At 38.7% G+C, this 18,150-nt stretch overlaps 1 protein-coding gene across 1 annotated transcript in view; it reads left to right on the forward strand.

Annotated features, from left to right (window-relative positions):
• The window catches only part of ano3 (anoctamin 3), a 344,977-nt gene extending 337,556 nt beyond the window's left edge, over positions 1–7,421 (forward strand). Inside the window, exon 26 of the mRNA XM_069905103.1 lies at positions 4,932–7,421. Coding sequence (XP_069761204.1) covers positions 4,932–5,111 — 180 coding nt within the window. The 3' untranslated portion in view covers positions 5,112–7,421. The remainder of the gene's footprint in view (positions 1–4,931) is intronic.
• Positions 7,422–18,150: the final 10,729 nt, after the last annotated feature.

Consider the following 18,150-nt stretch of genomic DNA (forward strand, 5'->3'; position numbering starts at 1 on the left):
GTGGGGCCAAAAATGACAAGATCCAAGATGGTGACAGTCGCTGTTCGCATGCGGCGCTGCAATGGAAGGTCTGGACCTACGCACCTGTGTGTACTGTCCTTTTAATCCACATCTGGAACAGGTCGCGCTTCCAGCAGGGCAAATTCTTTTTCAGGTGCCTTGGCTGCAGTAATAGCACTTTGGCTGCTCTCGATAGCAGCTGAAGTTTTGGACCCTGCATTCCAAGATGGTGGCATATGAACTCCCAACGTGGCGGCCACGCTGCCGGTGGAGTTAAACTTCCGCATTTGGATGGGCCATCTCTGGTGCCTTTGCGAGATCGGCCACATCCTGCATGGTCCAATCACCCTTCTCCGGGAGCCTTTGCCTGATGTGATCAGACCTGAACCCGGCCACACAGGCATCCCTGATCAGTTCCTCCTGGTAGACGGCTGCCGTAATGTCGGGGCAGCCTCAAGCTCTCGCCCGCTTCCACAAAGTTCGAATATATTCATCTATGGACTCACTAGATGCTTGTCGACGAGAAGATATCTGGCGTAGATCACATTCTTTGGGGCCAGATACTGCTACTACAGGATCCCCATAGTGGCTGAGTAAGTCTCACAGTCTCGAATCATCTGGAAGATGTAGTGGCTGACCTGTGGAAACAGTAGGTCTCTCTTATCAACTTTGTCCTGGATGTCGTGTCACCTCATGAAGGCGCTCAGGGAGTGCAGCCACTGATCGAATTTAACAGAGGCCTCTGGATCGTTGGGTCAGTGTCCAGTTTCTCCGCTCAAATAGCCTTGTCCATGGCACATAGGTATAGCGATTAAATTGTAGTGCTATTAATTATACCCAACAGGCCAGGTCGAGATTAACAGAATTTAATAACTAGAAACTCACAGTCATATCTTACATGCTGTTGGCCTGATTCCAAGGCTGTACTGAGGGAGGGCATTGGGCGATACCACCTTTATTAGGGATCCTAGAGGGGGAGGTGTTACAGTAGGTGGGCCAAACAGTACAATGACTGAAATAGTGTTCCACCATAACCCTTCCTCCACCCCCCCCCCCCCCGTAGTCTCTCCCTGTACCAGTCTTTCTACCTCTCACTTTTCTCATTCCTATACCCTATCATCAGCCCTTCCTCCCATTTTTTGCCCTTTTATATTTCACCCATCGACATGCTCTACTGGGATCATTCCTGAAGAGGGCTCACAAAAGCATTAAGAGCCCCTACCACCTGCACAGCATCTTCCAACTACTCCCACAGAGAAACATGTTGGGAGTATCAAAGCCAGAGCCACCATGTTTAAAAAAAAAACAGCTTCTTCCCACAGGCAGTGAGACTGTTGAATGACTGATGAACCGCTCATACAAACCCTCTGAGACTCTACTGTGTATATAATGATATTTATTTATTTGTAAATATGTACTGCTTTTAAATGTGTGTGCTATGTCCATATATGTGTTTTCATTTTTACACCGAGGATCAAAGAAACACTATTTCATCCAGTTGTACCGATACAATTGAATAATAATAATAATAAGCTTGAACTTGTCACTGCCCCTTTTTCTTCTTGGTCTCTGTACAGATCCAGACCTGAAAGATTGATTGATCTTTTCTACCCACGAATGCTGTCTGAGTTCCTCCAGCAATTCCATGTTTGCTCAAGGTTCCAGCATCTGCAATTTTTGTGCCTCTCTGAAAGACGAGAGGCCCCACAATTTTCTCCCTCTCTGAATTAGTTTCACTCAGTAACTGCTGCCACATGTTCGAAGAAAATCAAAGGAAGCTTCATTTAAATCTTTCCATGTCTTATGAATCTTTCCTTGTAACATTGGTGTTTACCATGACCCACAATGTTCATATTGATTTTATGTTTCTTTGTTAATGTAAATTTTAATGCATATGTTAATGGTTTGGTAAATATTAACTGTGAGAAATGTACAAGTGCATGATTTTCAGATTTTTTTTAGTTTTATGTTTGCCAGAGAAGGTTCTGGGATTTTTGTGGAACGTGTAAGGAACAGAATAGATTCTCAATCATAAGAGCTCCCTACAGCCAACATGTTTTAATTTATCACAAAAGCATCTCACCATTGGTCTATAGGTAACTTTTTTGGCCCAGAAAACCAAATCTGTCAACAAGCCAACACCCTGAAAGCTACCGGTGTGATTTTACAACCAATTACACTTCACTGTTCCTCCTCGAGGCAGTAAAACATTATTTACACATATCTGATGCAATTACAGGTCACAAAAGTCCAATAGAAAATGCTTCCAGTACAATAACAAGCAAAATAAATTATGCAGAGAATTAATGGTCATCATTTTCTGAGAAATGAATTTTATGCAATTAATATTAGAATTTCAGAAGCCTTTCCATAGGCATCACACAGGAGACTGGTCAACAAGGCCATGGATTAATAATTGGTTAACAGACAGAAAACAAATAATGGGAGTAAAGGTTGTCTTACTCACATAGGAAGACTGTGATTTAGAGAACTACAAAGTTCATGTCAGGAGTTTGAGGAAAATCGAATGTCCTATTTCATAGTTCACTGATTTATAAAATAATAGCTGGGAATGTGATACAAAGAGGTTTTAAGGGGATACGGATAATTTGAGAGAATAGGCAAGATCAGCATAGCATGGAAAAAATGTGTGGTCATCCACAGTATATCAAGAGAAGGACACGGTATCTTTTAAATAATGAGAAAGATTGAATAGTGTTAATGCTTATTGCGACAAGTCACGGAAAGCTTACATGAAGAGCAGCGAGGATTTGAGTGCAAAAGAAAGACATCTGCAATTTGCAGAGGACCTTGATGGAATTGCTCTTGGGGTAATGCGTACAGTTTTAGTTTCTTTATCTGAAAAAAATATAAACAATGAAATCCCCAGTATCCAGAATTCAAGCAAACGGAAAGAAGAATTGTGGAAAATAAATAGCAAAATAATACAGAAGTTTAAAATTGGGGCCCCCTAGTGGACAGTTGGCCAATCATGCAGCCTGCAACCTCAAGCAACTGGAAAATTCACATCTGGTATCTGCCAATTGCAATAGATCCCGGTTACCAGGTGTTTATTGTACTTGTAATAAATGGACTGTAATGAAGATTCACAAGACTTGTTTCTGAAATGGTTGGTTTTCTGTACGAGGTGAGTCAGTCTGCATTAGCTTGCAGTTAGAAGGCAATACAGTTGAAATTAATTGAATTCTTGCAGCGTTGAAAAAGGTTAATGCAGGGATAATATTTTCCTTAAATAAGAAAACAATAACCAGGGATGACAGTCTTAAAATGAAAGATAGTGTACTTAAGATTCGCTGTGGAGATTGGTACTCCTGAATCTTTATTTTTGCCAATAATTATTTTAGGTTGATTTATGTTACAAGGCTGACCAGGAATAAACCAGGAATCTTATCAATGACCATTATATTATCCTGATTGATTTTAATACCAGAGCCTGTAAATCCAAGTGGCTATTTTAGTCTAAAAATTTATATAGACTGTAAGGTGTGGTGATCTTGTTCTCTTCTACTGACTGTGCTTTGGTGCTTGACATATCAAGTGGATATATGGCAAACACTATTAACAATGTCTTTTAAGAAAGTTAAAACTAGTATGAAGTAATATTGAGAGTTTAAGGCTTTGATTCTTCAGATTGGGCAAAATAATTATAGAGAAATTTAGATATGTGCAATGCATAGAGTTAAGCTCAAATTAATAACAAATAATGGAGTTAAACAGGGAAGTCTGCAGACACTGTGATGATAGTGTAAACTAGCTCGCATCCTTCCTAATACAAGCTCTACTTGCGATCGATATAATACTGAGGTGGCCTCATTGTCATATGTTTTGGTCATGTCCCATGTTAGAAAAATTTTGGAAAGATATTTTTAAAACTCTTATCACTGATACTGGTTATTCAATTACAACCTAACCCCATAACTGCTTTTTTTGGAATTACAGACACAGGTTGTTTACCAACTTCTGCAGATCGAGTTACAGCTTTTTCTACACTATCAGCTGGAAGAGCCATTTTGGTTAAATGGAAAGATTCTGATTCTCCTGTATTATTTCAAAGGCTTTCTCATCTTATGTCTTTCTTAAATCTGGAAAAAAAAAATCAGAAGTCATACTTTAGATATAACTACTAAATTTGACGAAACATGGAAACCATTTATTGATTACTCGCATGGGATATAACCGGTGTTATTCTATGAATTAGCTCTTCCTTTCCAGAAGTAATCTAATTCTAGCTGTGTGGACCGGAGCTATGTTTTAAACTATTCCACAGATCCTCAGATAGGCCGCTCAGTTGTTTTTTTAAAAATTTTTATTAGTAGATTAGTATTTTTTAAATATATATAATATCAATATTCCTTTATCCTTGTTTTCTTCTTTAGGAAAATTATTCCTAATATCTCACATTTTCACACTTTGGAATTTATATATGATACTTATACCATGTAGACTTGGACATTCTATTTTAATTGGATTATTTCTATTCTCCTTAGTTGTGTATATTATGAAACATTAATAAAAAGATTGAAAAAGAAATAAATAAGTCCTGCTCTCCTCCACCCCCCCCCCCCACCCACCTATTGCTTGGGGATCAAGTTGGAAAGCTATGTGTAACAGAAGTTTGTGTTAGAGTTTCCCCTGAAGTGAAGTTTTTATTTTATGATTGGTGAGATAATTGATGGCAAGCAAGACAGCCTGACAAGTAAAGGGATCTTCCCTGATTTACTCAAACAACACAACTGAAGTATTGAATTAATACAATCCATGGCTTTGAGCACCGAAAATGAAAAAGTACCTTCTGGTGGTCTACTGCTGAGAAAGCAAAAAAGTCAAAATAAAAATGACGCAAGAAAAAGGTGTGAAATGATGTAAAGAGACTTGGGTACCAAACTTACGAGGTTTCTGTTTTATTTCAGCATTTTGTGTTTGGCTTCAAGTCCTTCGTAGCTTATCTAATCCCTGATATGCCCAAAGACTTGTGTGACCGGATGCGCCGAGAGAAGTACTTAGTACAGGAAATGATGTATGAGGCAGAATTGGAACACCTACAAAAGGAACATAAAAAGAGTGGCAAAAGATACCATGAATGGCCTTAGCATGACCAATGCAACCATTGAACAGTTCCTTAAGATGGACCGCACTGCTACAGGAGATGGAGATGCTGCACAAGTTCTTGCAAGTTTTTTTAAAAAATATCTACACACATTACATTTTATAATTATAAAGACCTCCCAATGCATGTTTTGAAAAATAGAGTTGAGTGCTCAGTCTGTGATTGGATTTCAAGTCCAGAAGGCTGGATGATGAGGAAGCCCCAGTGTTAATCATGTGATTATTTGAGGTTTCATTTCATTTCAATAATGCTCCACGTGTATGCTCACTGACCAAAATTGGATGATCCATGTTTACCAAAGAAGAAGGTTATTTCCAGGTCAGTTCCCTTTTTGTTTAGGCTTCTTTCAAATTTCCCCACTTTTGTCCACATGCATGGTCTTCTAAACCTATCATGAGAATCCTGCTTTTGAAGATGGAAGTGCATATTGCCACTGTCTGGTTTGGAGGGCTTGGACTGGATCGCTATTGTCAACCATTAGCAAATTGTGCTCATTCTTAAGAGGTGTTTGATATACAGCTGGTCAAAAAATTTTACCTTGGTCAGAATTTTAGCTTTTGATGAATGCTAAAATGGCAAATGCCAACATCATGAAGACAAGTCTATGAGATTTTTTTTCCATTCTAATTTTTGAAATTATGCATTCCCTTTTGCTTTCCTGTTTCTGTTGTACCTTTGTTTTTTTTGTGAGAAAATGTGTAATCATGAAGCAATTATTTAATGACCTGCACCACTTTTTAATGAAAATGATTAAATTACTGCACATTCTTGTTAAAGAATCTTCTGCCTTCCATGAAGTTGTTACATGTAAGTGCATTTATCCATTAATCAGGCGAACCTTTGAGTGAAGTTGAAGGCTTTGTTGAAGGTATTAAATGGAATTTAATATTATTCGAAGTTGAAGGTATTAAATGGAAAATAAAGATTTCGATACCCTGCTGCACACTTCTTCCGATTGTGCAGGCGACAGATCATGATTTCCATTAATCACTGTAAATGTGCTTTCATATTCTAGCTATTTTTTGCATACTAGAGTATGAAGCAGTAAATTCAGGCAGCTCTATACATGAAAAAAAATAACAGGGGTTGAAGAGCAATTGGGTATAATTGGGGGGCATGGGCAAATGGGCCTATTACCGTGCTGTGTTTAAAATATTTTTTTTTAACTAAGCAATGTACACTGTATGAGAAATAAAGTAGGTGTTCACTGCCTGAAGTCCAGAAACTTATCCAAAACCAGATAAAAATAATGCAGAATTCATGCGCAGAGTGCCTCAGAAACCTAGTTTGCACCTAGCATAACTTGCAAAGGTGCAACACACAGCAGTGAGATGTTCATGATAAGTGACCTTGCTTTGAATTAGTATTTTTCTCTGAACAGGTAGATGTTGTTAGATCTGATGTTCTGCCCAGATATAATTTGTATCTAGTGCTGAGTGCAGGAAAGTTTACATTTTCAACTTTTACTCTCTGTATAGCATCTTTTTACTCCTGATTTGCTTTAATACCATACATTCATTTCCTGCTTGAAGATTGGTATGATGATGAGTGGTTTTGCTTGTTACCCCCCTCCCCCACAGCCTTTTCTTGACCAATGTAGATTGTTGTGTGCAGGTAAACATATATGAATATTCATACCACAGCATGTTTCCCAACTTAATTATATCTCAGCTATTAAGGGCCTATGATTTGCAGAGTAGAAGATAGATTTTGACCAGTGAAGGTATAGCGATTCCATTAATACAGGGGTCACGGTTAAAAATGTCTGTTGTAAGACTACCTAATCAAATTTTAAGAAAGCCTTTAGCCACCAACCATTTATAGAACTTCATATTTAACTCCAGAATCAATAAACAGTGAAATAAAAGTGTGGCTAAATAATGCAACCCTTTTGGGTGGAATCTTGGTATACATATCCCTTAAAATGTTTTGATTGTCCATTAGCAGGTTTGTACCTGGCTAGTCGATAATCAGTGCAATTAAATTGTTTACTATACATTTCAAAGATGTGTCCATCACTGTCAAGCCTTATGTAACATACGATTCTGAACACCTTAATTAGTACTTTCATCCCGAAAAATACATGTTGCTTGAATATATAATTGCAAGAAATGTCTTTAAACAAATGCCTTTTATGTAAATGTCTTGCAAAATAAACACAATGCAAACAAATGTCATGATTTAAGCCATGAGGTCTGCATTGTTAGTAGCATTGATAGATTTTAATTTATTATGTATTATCATCATAATTTTCATGCACCATTTGTTTAAAATTAAATTTGTCATTTCATCAGATTTATAGTTTGTAATAGTTGGTGTTTTTAATTACATTATTTGTAACCAATGAGCTAATAGAACTCGCTTATGGGGTGGATAAAAGATCTGCATTGATCTCTTCCATTTACAGGCAGTCCCTAGGTTAAAAACAAGTTCCATTGCCTAGGTCTGTCTTTAACCTAAATTTGTATTCAAGTTGGAACAGTAGATACGGTCCTTATTTAGCGTCAGTTAGTCAAATGTTTATCTTAGTATACGTTATACACTGAGGAAACCTGGAACTATTTTATGTTAAGAGCATGTTAAGAGATACATCATACTTGAGAGTGGTGCATGCGCAGTGAGAGACGTCATATCTATATGAGATCCAGTAGCCTGATGTGAGTAAAGAAATATGCTGTAAACTTACAAGCCTTTCTAGTTTTTATTAAGAGTTCAGATGGTACAACCCGGACATAAGAGTATATAGTATATATTTTACATTTATATGCATATTAAATACTTCCCAATGCACTAAAACATCTTAAACATAATAATACAGTGCACAATAATGTACTGCATAATAATAATACAGGTAATAATACTTTTAATCGCACTTTAAGACCTAGTCATTTTGTGGGGCCAAGTGTGGCCATTTTGCAGGGCTTCGCTATAACGCATTCTGCTTCTGCTACCTCCCTCCCTCGCTCTTTGGCACAATCGCACTTTAAAGCCGAGCAGCAGCCATTTTTCTGCTTTGTGCAGGCTGTGTGTGGTATAGTTTGACAGTAGCGTCGCCATCGCGCACGCTACTGCTTCTCCCCCCCTCCCTTCCCCTCCACTGGGCTGCTCATCCCCTCGCCTGCCTGCTGCTTTGCTCAGGGTGTGTGAGGCGTAACCTGACCACGGCTTTGTGATGGCGCACACCGCTGCTTCTGCTTCTCCCCTCCCTGAGGTCAGTGTGGGGGCTGGTAGCTGTTGGGGAGGTGTGGGGACTGTTGGCGACACAATGCTAATAAAAATGTAACAATTTTTGGTAATTACTCGTAGAATCATGTCTCATCCATGCTCAAACCGGAAATTGACATCGGCTTGTCAGTTCGTAACTATGGGTTGTTCATAAATCGGATGTTTTAAACCTGGGGATTGCCTGTAATAATGTTTTACATCCATGAAAGCAATGGATGGGAAATAGAAGGCTCCTTTTATAGCTTATTATGCATTTCATCAACTGATTATTAACGTGCAAACCCAGATTGCAGTGGCATGTACCCTGCAAAATACTGAATCACAACAATTTAGAAAGATATACTTAGGATCTTCAGGCAAAAATAATTCACTCCATTCAATTGTTCATTCCTGAGTACACAAGTGAACCATTAAAAATGAAAAGCTTTTGAGATTTTGGAAATTAATACTGTATACAATACAGTGTATGTTTATATTATTCATGCTTCTTTACTCCTTCTACAAAGTCATGTTTACGACAGTGCAAAGTTTAATGATTGATGGGTCAATTTCCACACATCATAGCTTGGCCTCTTTCACACATATTACATTTGTGTTACCTTGGAGACATCAGGAAAAAGTTCTTCATGAATCATTGCAAATAAAATAGCATGAACACGTTTCAACCAATTCAATTTCCAGTATTCATAACAAAGAAAGTACAACTTTGAATTTGTCCCATACCTAGAACTTATTATTTTTTACTCATTATATACTGCTAAGTTATCACAGCACATCTATGCAATTTGGGTTTTAGGTATTTCCCCCTTAATAAACCACCTCTTTGTTTACATTGTCAAGGCCTGAACTTTTATTTCCTTATCTTGATTCTTGTACATACAAATTTATGTAATGAATTCTCTGAGCTTCAAGTGTTGTGCTGTCCTCTCCTTTTGTTTGATGGCAGCAAAACAAATCAATATTTTTTGCCCAAAATGCACACCAAGAGCCTCAGGGTAACAGCATCAGGGTCTTGAAGGTTGCTCAGAAGTTAGTGGATTGATTAAGATCTCTTTGGTTACCTGACAGAATGGTTTGACCTTCCATCTGTGGAGAAAGTAGCAACTGCTGCCATGACTAGCTCAAAAGTACTCAGTGAGAATCCACTGTTAGCAAGGAGAGTGCAATCTTACAGGCTGTATCTTCAAGCTCTCTGGAGCAATTCTCTCAAGCAGGGTGCTCTTTGTTCTTAAGGCAGGGACCTTTGGAAGTGATCCAGAATGGCCTTCTGGAATCAAGATGTCAATAGGTTGAAGGAAACATTGGATTTCATCATCACTGTGGGTTATATTCTGTGGCGATTGCATTATCATTCGCAGATGTGAAATAGGGCAACGTTTGATCCAAAAATATCAACCAAACTTTTGCCTTCACAATTCCATGATTCTTTCAGCAGTTTACCTTTCATCCCAGATTCCAGCATCTAGTGTCTATATTTTTAATCCAATTTAGTCTGTAATTTCTGATCTGTTGTTTGACTCCATTTGCCCATCCTAATTTTGAGCCATCTGTAAATTTGCACTTTTCATTGAATTTCAGAAACCAAGTTATTTATGCAAATTGATTCCCATCGTGAAAATCTTCCAGTCATGACAACATCCTATCTTAAACCCTAAACTGATAATCATCATCCTACACACCCTCTCCTGCTTAAAATAGTTCGAGCACAACCTGTTGTTTTCTCATATTGTCTTGATTGAAGGATTCTGTCCCAAAACATTGATCATTCATTTTTTCCCCACTGATGTCGCTCACCCTACTGAGTACCATCAGCAGATAGAATTTTACTCCTGATTGCAGCATCTGTAGTGTCTCATGTTTTTTTTCCATTTCTTAGTCATTAAAACAGATGATCAAATACCATCTTAACCACATTTTCTTTCATCAGTTGTACCCTCTGTGAAAGTTTTAGGGTGCAAGGGATGACATAGTTTGCAATGCCCTAATTATGTTCTAAGAAGTGTTTTTGGGTGTGAAAATCTAATCAGAAAGTATGTCATGGATGCCTTGCATTTGGAAACGCAGCCATTTTGCAAATCCACCAAGGGGAAAAATGTGTAGTGTTGCATTTTGACTTCTCCTGAACAAGAGAACGCAGGTTATCATTAAACTATCAATCTTGTAAGAGAAATTTGTGGTCAATATCTGAGCATCATTTGGAAAAGTGTCTTCATCATAAAATTAATCAGTTGGGAAAATGCCGAGGCCTTTCACAGACAATTCACAATTCTTCTTTTTGCTGATCAACTTTAAAACAGTTTATTTTCCATTAATATGTCATATTTGATTGGAGATTGCCTAAATGAGCAAGTTCAGAATGTAGTTTACAATTCAGAAATGCACTCAGTTCTCAGGAACCCTTGCTGAAATATTATGAAGTATCCTTGTGAATGCACAGATATATTTTGATAGCTAAATTGTTCTGTATTTTGTATTACTGAATAACATAATGCTGCATGGAACTTGTCTTTATAAATTTTGCAAGGAATGATTGATAAACAGTTCGTTTTTAGATAAAGCTTGCAAAAATGGGTTGAAGATCTGGTTTAGCAATCACATTTGCATTTTTTTCAGTCTCAGAAGTTGCAGCATGAATTAATTAAATGTAATTTATTTCAGGCATCACTTAAGATGTGACAGTGTTGAACCTTTTTGAGAACAACTGCAAAACTGGTGCTCAAATTGCCGTGGTGATTACTGCACTGCTGTCAGATATAATGTAATTGTTAATTTGCTACATCCTTACTGTAAATTTTGAATTAGTTTCCCATAACTGATTGTTTATGATGTTTGCAAATGTATCATGATGAAATGAGAGGGAAGAGGGAATATTACTTGGTTCTGTTGTGACATTTTTGTTCCAGGAAATGTGAGATCATGATTTTATGAGGCTCTTTGAACAATTATGTTTAATATTTCAGTCGTCAAGTTTACAGTCTCACCAGAAGCAAAACGTACAATATTTTGTGTGTGTGCGTGTGCGAGAGCGTGCATGCATGCTTGTGCGTGTCTGCGTGTGCATGTATGTTTTAAAACCTGAAGTGTAAAAAAAAAAGACAAAATGAGCATTAATACTTGCTTGGGCCTGTAATGTAATATTTTAAAAAATGCTGTGTTCAATTTTTTTAAAGATTTACATGTAAAAAATTATGGCTGTAATCTACAAATTTGGATATCAGAATTTTCATGAATAAATAGCTGTTTGAATCACTGAAAAAGGGTGAAGTAATTTGTTATTGGAAATAATTGCATTTTGCCAGCAGGGGACATTGGCTGGGCTGCAGAACTGGACAGCAGCTGCGCCTTGAGTCCATGTTGCTGCTGTTCATGTTGCATTACAATTTGCTGAGAAAACAGCAGTTAAGGAAATAAGTTGTGATGGCAACTGGGGCACTGCTTTTCAGTTAGGCCTGAGAAAGCAGGATGATGGCAACCAGGGCACTGCTTTTCAGTTAGGCCTGAGAAAGCAGGATGATGGCAACCAGGGCACTGCTTTTCAGTTAGGCCTGAGAAAGCAGGATGATGGCAACCAGGGCACTGCTTTTCAGTTAGGCCTGAGAAAGCAGGATGATGGCAACCAGGGCACTGCTTTTCAGTTAGGCCTGAGAAAGCAGGATGATGGCAACCAGGGCACTGCTTTTCAGTTAGGCCTGAGAAAGCAGGATGATGGCAACCAGGGCACTGCTTTTCAGTTAGGCCTGAGAAAGCAGGATGATGGCAACCAGGGCACTGCTTTTCAGTTAGGCCTGAGAAAGCAGGATGATGGCAACCAGGGCACTGCTTTTCAGTTAGGCCTGAGAAAGCAGGATGATGGCAACCAGGGCACTGCTTTTCAGTTAGGCCTGAGAAAGCAGGATGATGGCAACCAGGGCACTGCTTTTCAGTTAGGCCTGAGAAAGCAGGATGATGGCAACCAGGGCACTGCTTTTCAGTTAGGCCTGAGAAAGCAGGATGATGGCAACCAGGGCACTGCTTTTCAGTTAGGCCTGAGAAAGCAGGATGATGGCAACCAGGGCACTGCTTTTCAGTTAGGCTTGAGAAAGCAGGAGTTCAGCTTCAACCTCTGTGCCTTTTATGCCTTGGTACATTTGCTCATTAAATGCAGAGCAGAAAGTTTGATTCGGTGCTGAAAACTCCTTAATGATAAGATCTGCATTCCAGGAATTCTATTCAATCAAAGATTATGGTACTTCAGCCTTATCATTTTGTAACTTCTCCTCATAATTTTCAATACATTAAATATGTTTGTGTTTTCTTATTTTCCTTTCACATTTTTCTTTATTTATCTCCATCTAATCTTTCTTTCCTCTCTTACATGATTTAACATCTGATTTTCCCCATCCTTCTTCACTTAAATTCCTCAGTTTAATTCTCGGTCATTTTTCCTGATTAATTTTGGAGGTAGTTTGTGAATTCTATCCCGGACCTAAACCATGGATTGTGGAATGTTACCAGCTCGCACTTCCAGCATATAGTAGTGCAAGGAGTTCTTGTCCAGAAGAACCTAACTTATTGGAACCCAGAAAGCAACCTCACTTTGGAAATTCCTGAACACAGAGTAATAGCATCTTTGGAAAAAAAATGTTATTTTCATTGCTGCCTAGAAGAAAAGTGTTCCTCATGCAAAGGGCAGTACCTGTCTCAAAAGTCACATACCTGTAGTCAGTTGTCTCAAAGCCTCAGATTAACCATAAAGCTTGTTCGTAGCAGTGAATGTGTTTGGGAGAGGAATGCATTTGCAGTTGGTTAAGTTGAGAGGATTGAAGACTGATGACACTGGACAGTAAAGATTTTGCTTCCTGAACACTTTGGAGTGTATTTTATGGATTTTGGGCTGCTGATCACAAAACAATCACATAAAAATCTTCCTATCATGTACTTTTCTTCAGTTATAATCTATTTTTGTGATTTTCTGTCATTTTGTAAGTCTACTTCAAGCATTTTTTTTAAAAATACATAAAGTGCAACATGTTATTAAAAATTAATTTTCTGCATTCACTTGGATCTTGTGGATCTTGGTGCCGTCAGTGATGAACATGGTGAAAGTTTCATCAGGACATTGCAACCATGGAAAAGCGATATCAAGGCTACTGGAATCCATCAATGCTGGCCGACTATTGTTGGACTCTGGTACAAATGAAAATCAGCGGCAAAACATTTTTAGGTCAGTTGAACTGTGTCAGCACTATTATGTGGTTAAAAATGTTAAATTCAAGAAAATTTGTCTACCGTGATGCAGCAAATCTGAGATAATCTTTGTGTTCAGCTTGAAGTTGTCTATCATCATGCCCAATTTATATTCAGGAAGCAAAACTTTTGAAAAGGATTGTTGTCCAGTGTTAGTTAATCTTCATCCTTATCACTGTCGCAGCAAAATTCACCAGCTGCAACTGCTCATTATGATCATCTTAATGTGACTCCAATTGTTGCATGCTTCCATGGGCATGGCTGACAGAAACTAATTGAGGGTGGGAATTCCCCACAAATTCAAAGAGCTGGAATAGGCTCTGACTTGCTTTGTCTTCAATAGGAAGCGCAGCTGATGGTTTAAATGCTTAGTTTCTAACCCAGTGTTATCATTAATCATCTCATCCCACAAAAAGAACCAATAGAGTATGCAAGATCTGCATGAACTTAGACTTCCACAGGATGGGGGTTTAAAAGGAGCCATGTCCATTGTGGTGGCTTGCCTTTGGTGAGTATTGTGTTATTTATTCCGCAAACATTTTGAATGATTATCATCCCACAGTTTCCAGAGTGGACCTGACGTGAACATATGTACCAAGAGAATTTTGCCATTAACATTTTTAGATAGGTGTGGGAATTTAAGAAAAATAGACGGTTATGGGTGTGAGGGAGGTAAAAATTAGATTGTTACGGAGTAGATTTCCATAGGTCGCCACAACACCAAGTGTTGAAAGACCTGTATTGTGCTGTAATGGCCTATGTTTGTTAACGGAGGGCAAAGTAATAGGTTTGAGCTAAAATGCAATTCCTGAAACAGTCAGTGGATTCTCTTATTGCAAATTACCTTAGTGGTGTGAAAATCTTATCATGAAATGAAGATTTAATTATGGCAATGTCTAATGGAAGCAAACAAAGAATCTCAGTGACAAACCCAATGAAATCATTTAACATTTTTGTGGTACTGCCCTTCAGAAGCGAGAGAATTAGCCCTCAGTATTAGCGCTACCTCGAGCAACCGCTCGAATTTTGGAGGACTTCATGGGAATATTTGCGTTTGTTTTGGTAGATCAAATTTTTATCTTATGGGGGTTGAAATGCTGAGATTTTTGTGCTTTTTGCCTGAGCTGCGTTCCTCTTTTCCCTGTTGATCTTAACCTCCTGTTCTAAAAACAGATCGATGGCTCGCAGAAATGCTCCATGTGCTTTAGTAATGCTTTCCTTTAAACAGGTTAACCAACCAGGATTCACTCTGATTGGCAAGCTCGTATTCCTATTGGGTAAGGAATTCCAGAGAGGTAAAAAGGTAAAGATTTCAATATTGTGACGTAATACTACACTTGAGAATGTAACATACATGAAATTCTTTAATCTTTGTCTACCGTAAGGCAGACAGAGAGTCACCACTTAGTCCAGCATCCCTCATAGAAACCTACAACACCGGTGGTCTCCCATCCAAGTACTAACCAGTCCTGTGCCTGCTTAGCTTCCAAGATCAGACAATCCCAGGCATGTTCAGGCTATTAGGTGCTAGTCATAAACTCAAAGCAGGTAGGGCACTCATTGCTTTGAGAGTGAAAATACTGGATGGAGGATTGTTGAGCTCTTGTAGGATTTTGATCCTGGATTGTCAATTCATCCGGAAGTGTCTGGATGTGATTGGGAGTGGTGCAGGATGGAATCTGATGACTTAAGGAGGACAGTAAGCATAGCCACAGTGTTTGCATATACTACTTTGCAGAGCTGTGCAAGTTTTTAATGAAGCTGTTTCCTCGGGCAACAGGGTTTCATCAGGCACACCTTCCCTAGCCAACCTGTGGCAACCTGAGTTCAGGGCTTGGTCGGCAGATTGGGTCAACTTGAAGATTTGTAAAAACTTTGCTCTCCCATCTGAAGCCAATCGTTCTATTTGTGGGGATTGAAATCACACTCTGTAAATCATTCTACCATCTGGTTGTTGGGGAGAAGCTCCCCATTCTTCTCCTTCATTCTATCCATTCCCTTTGGCACATTCTGCATGAAAAGCATCTCTCAGAACTGTAAGTTGCTGTTTAAGAGTCCTTAATTGTTGTGTGAGTATTCAAGCATTCTGAATGGGTTCTATTCTTTGATAACTGGCCAAAAATCACAAATAAAATGAAAGCATTTCCAAGCCTGTCTAACCCATCACTCATTCCTTTCTCATTCCCCAGATTCCTTAGTGTGGCATTTGTAAATTTTTTCTTGTTAATTATTTCTAACTAATCTCATTTAAAAATTAACTTTAAAGTATTTACTTTGGCACTGTGTTTTACATCCTTTTATGTGTTGATGGATATGTCAAACATAAAAATAAATTCCAACAGATAAAATGCTTCTTGGCTAATAATCAACTGATGTATTTGTTTAACAGTAACCAAAGATCTGAAGAAGCAGTTACATACTCAATGTAAGGTCAGAGTTCGATGCATCAAATATGGAGCATCCATAAAGTGAAGTAAAGCACTTTGCAGTAAGTATCAACAACGACATATCTGTGCCACAAAAATGTCTTCAATGAATAGGCAAATTTATTTATTTGACCATGAGGATGTTTAGCTACCTGTGCCCCATGAGTGGTGATCTGTTGTGAAGTTGCTCCCATGGTTTGTAAGGGAGAGAATGTTGAAAGGGCGTGACCCGGAGATGTCAGGATTAGGTGTGACCAGAAGGGGATACCAATATTTTGCAAGTTAAATTGTCTTCTCAGTTGAAGAGGTCATACTGTTGGGTCATACATTCTAAGATGCTCTGGTAAATTGCTCTGTTCGATTTTTGTAGATGGTGCACAGTTAAACCACTGGAGGGAATGATGCTTAAAGTGAGGAATAAGGTGTCAATTGGACAGTGCTTGAGTCAGCTAAATGTTGATAATCATGCAAACAGCTGAAGAGCATTCCATCACAATACATTGTTTACTTTGTAGGTGGTTGACCAGCCTATTGGAATTCTTTGGAGAAGTGACAAGCAGGCTGGATGTTGTGTATTTGGATTTTCAGAAGGCTACTTAATATATTAGAGCCCATGCTATAACAGGAAACGTGCCTGCATGGGTACATTGGTTGTTTGGCACTAGGCAGAGAGTTCAAATGCTGGTTGGCTGTCAGTTGCTGGTGGCATTCCACAGAGGTCAATGATGGGGCCGCTTATTTTTAAATTTGTATTTTAATGATTTAGATTATGGAGTGAATGGCTTTGTGGCATTCAAGTGCAGGGATGTGATACTGAGGCTCTATTAGGCACGGATGAGACTTCACTTGGAGATTTGTGAGCTGTTTTGGGCTACTCATTTTTTTTTAAGAAAAGGATGTGACATTAAGGAGGGTTCAAAGGAGGTTCACTAGGATGATTCTAGGAATTAAAGGGTTAACATATGAGGAGCATTTGACAGCTCTTGCCCTGTACTCAATGGAATTTAGGAGAATGAGGTGGGGCAGGTGGGGGGGGGGGGGGGGGGGGAAATCTCATTTAGACATTTCAATGATTGGTAGTAGAAAGGTTGTTTCCCCTGGTGGGAGGGTCTAGGACAAGAGGGCACGTCTTCAGGATTGAAGGGTGTCTGCTTAGATCAGAGATACGGAGGAATCTTTTCATCAAGAAGGTGGTAAATCTGTGGAATTTGTTGTCACGGGTGGTTGCTGAGGCCAGATGCATTTCGGTGTATCTAAAGCCTAGAATGATGGGTTCTTGATTAGCCAGGGCATCAAAGGTTATGAGGAGCAGGCCAGACAGTGGGCTGATTGGAAGATGGATCCACACATAATTAAATGGCAGGGCGGTCTTGATGGGCTGAATAATCTATTTATGCTCCTATGTCCTAAGATTAAAGAGCTTTGAAAATTCACAAATTGAGGCACTCACTGAAGAATTCCAAAATTCTGATAATTTTTTTGGATGGTCCAATTGAGATTCTGGTCAGAGATAACCACTGAGATTTTGATAGAAGAGGATTCCTGTGATGCCAATGAAGATCATGGAAAGCTGGTTGTGCTATCACTTTGGAGATAATCATTGATTGACATTTGGCTCACACTATGTCTGACTGTTATCAAGGTCTTCTTGCATGTAAGAATTGACTGCTTCACAATCTGAAAAGTTGAATATGCAATCATCACAAAATATCCATGGATCTTCAGTGCACAATGGAAAAGCAAATTATTATGGAGGTGGTGTGAGAACTATTAAATGTTGGTGTTTGGATAGATTAGGATGGCTTTATGCAAGGAGAGAAAAATTGGATTGTGTACGAGGCAAGCAATCCAGGAAAGTAAATGAGATATTGGCTTTCATTATAAGGGAACTGAGCACAAAACAAATAAAGTCTGGCTTTAATTATAAAGAGCTCTGGTGAGTCTGGTCTCGTCAGCCTTATTAAAGGAGGTATATTCTTGCATTTGAAGTAATTCAGTGAAGGTTCCTGGAATGAAATCTCCCAAGAAAGAAAGCAAGAAAAATAGGCCTATACTACCACAAGTTCAGAAAAATAAGTGGTGAGTTCACTGAAACGTAAGAGTCTGCATGAAGTTGACAACATAGATAATGACAGGATATTTCTT

This window comes from Narcine bancroftii, chromosome 1 (genome assembly GCF_036971445.1).
Source record: "Narcine bancroftii isolate sNarBan1 chromosome 1, sNarBan1.hap1, whole genome shotgun sequence".
Taxonomy (NCBI): Eukaryota; Metazoa; Chordata; class Chondrichthyes; order Torpediniformes; family Narcinidae; genus Narcine; species Narcine bancroftii.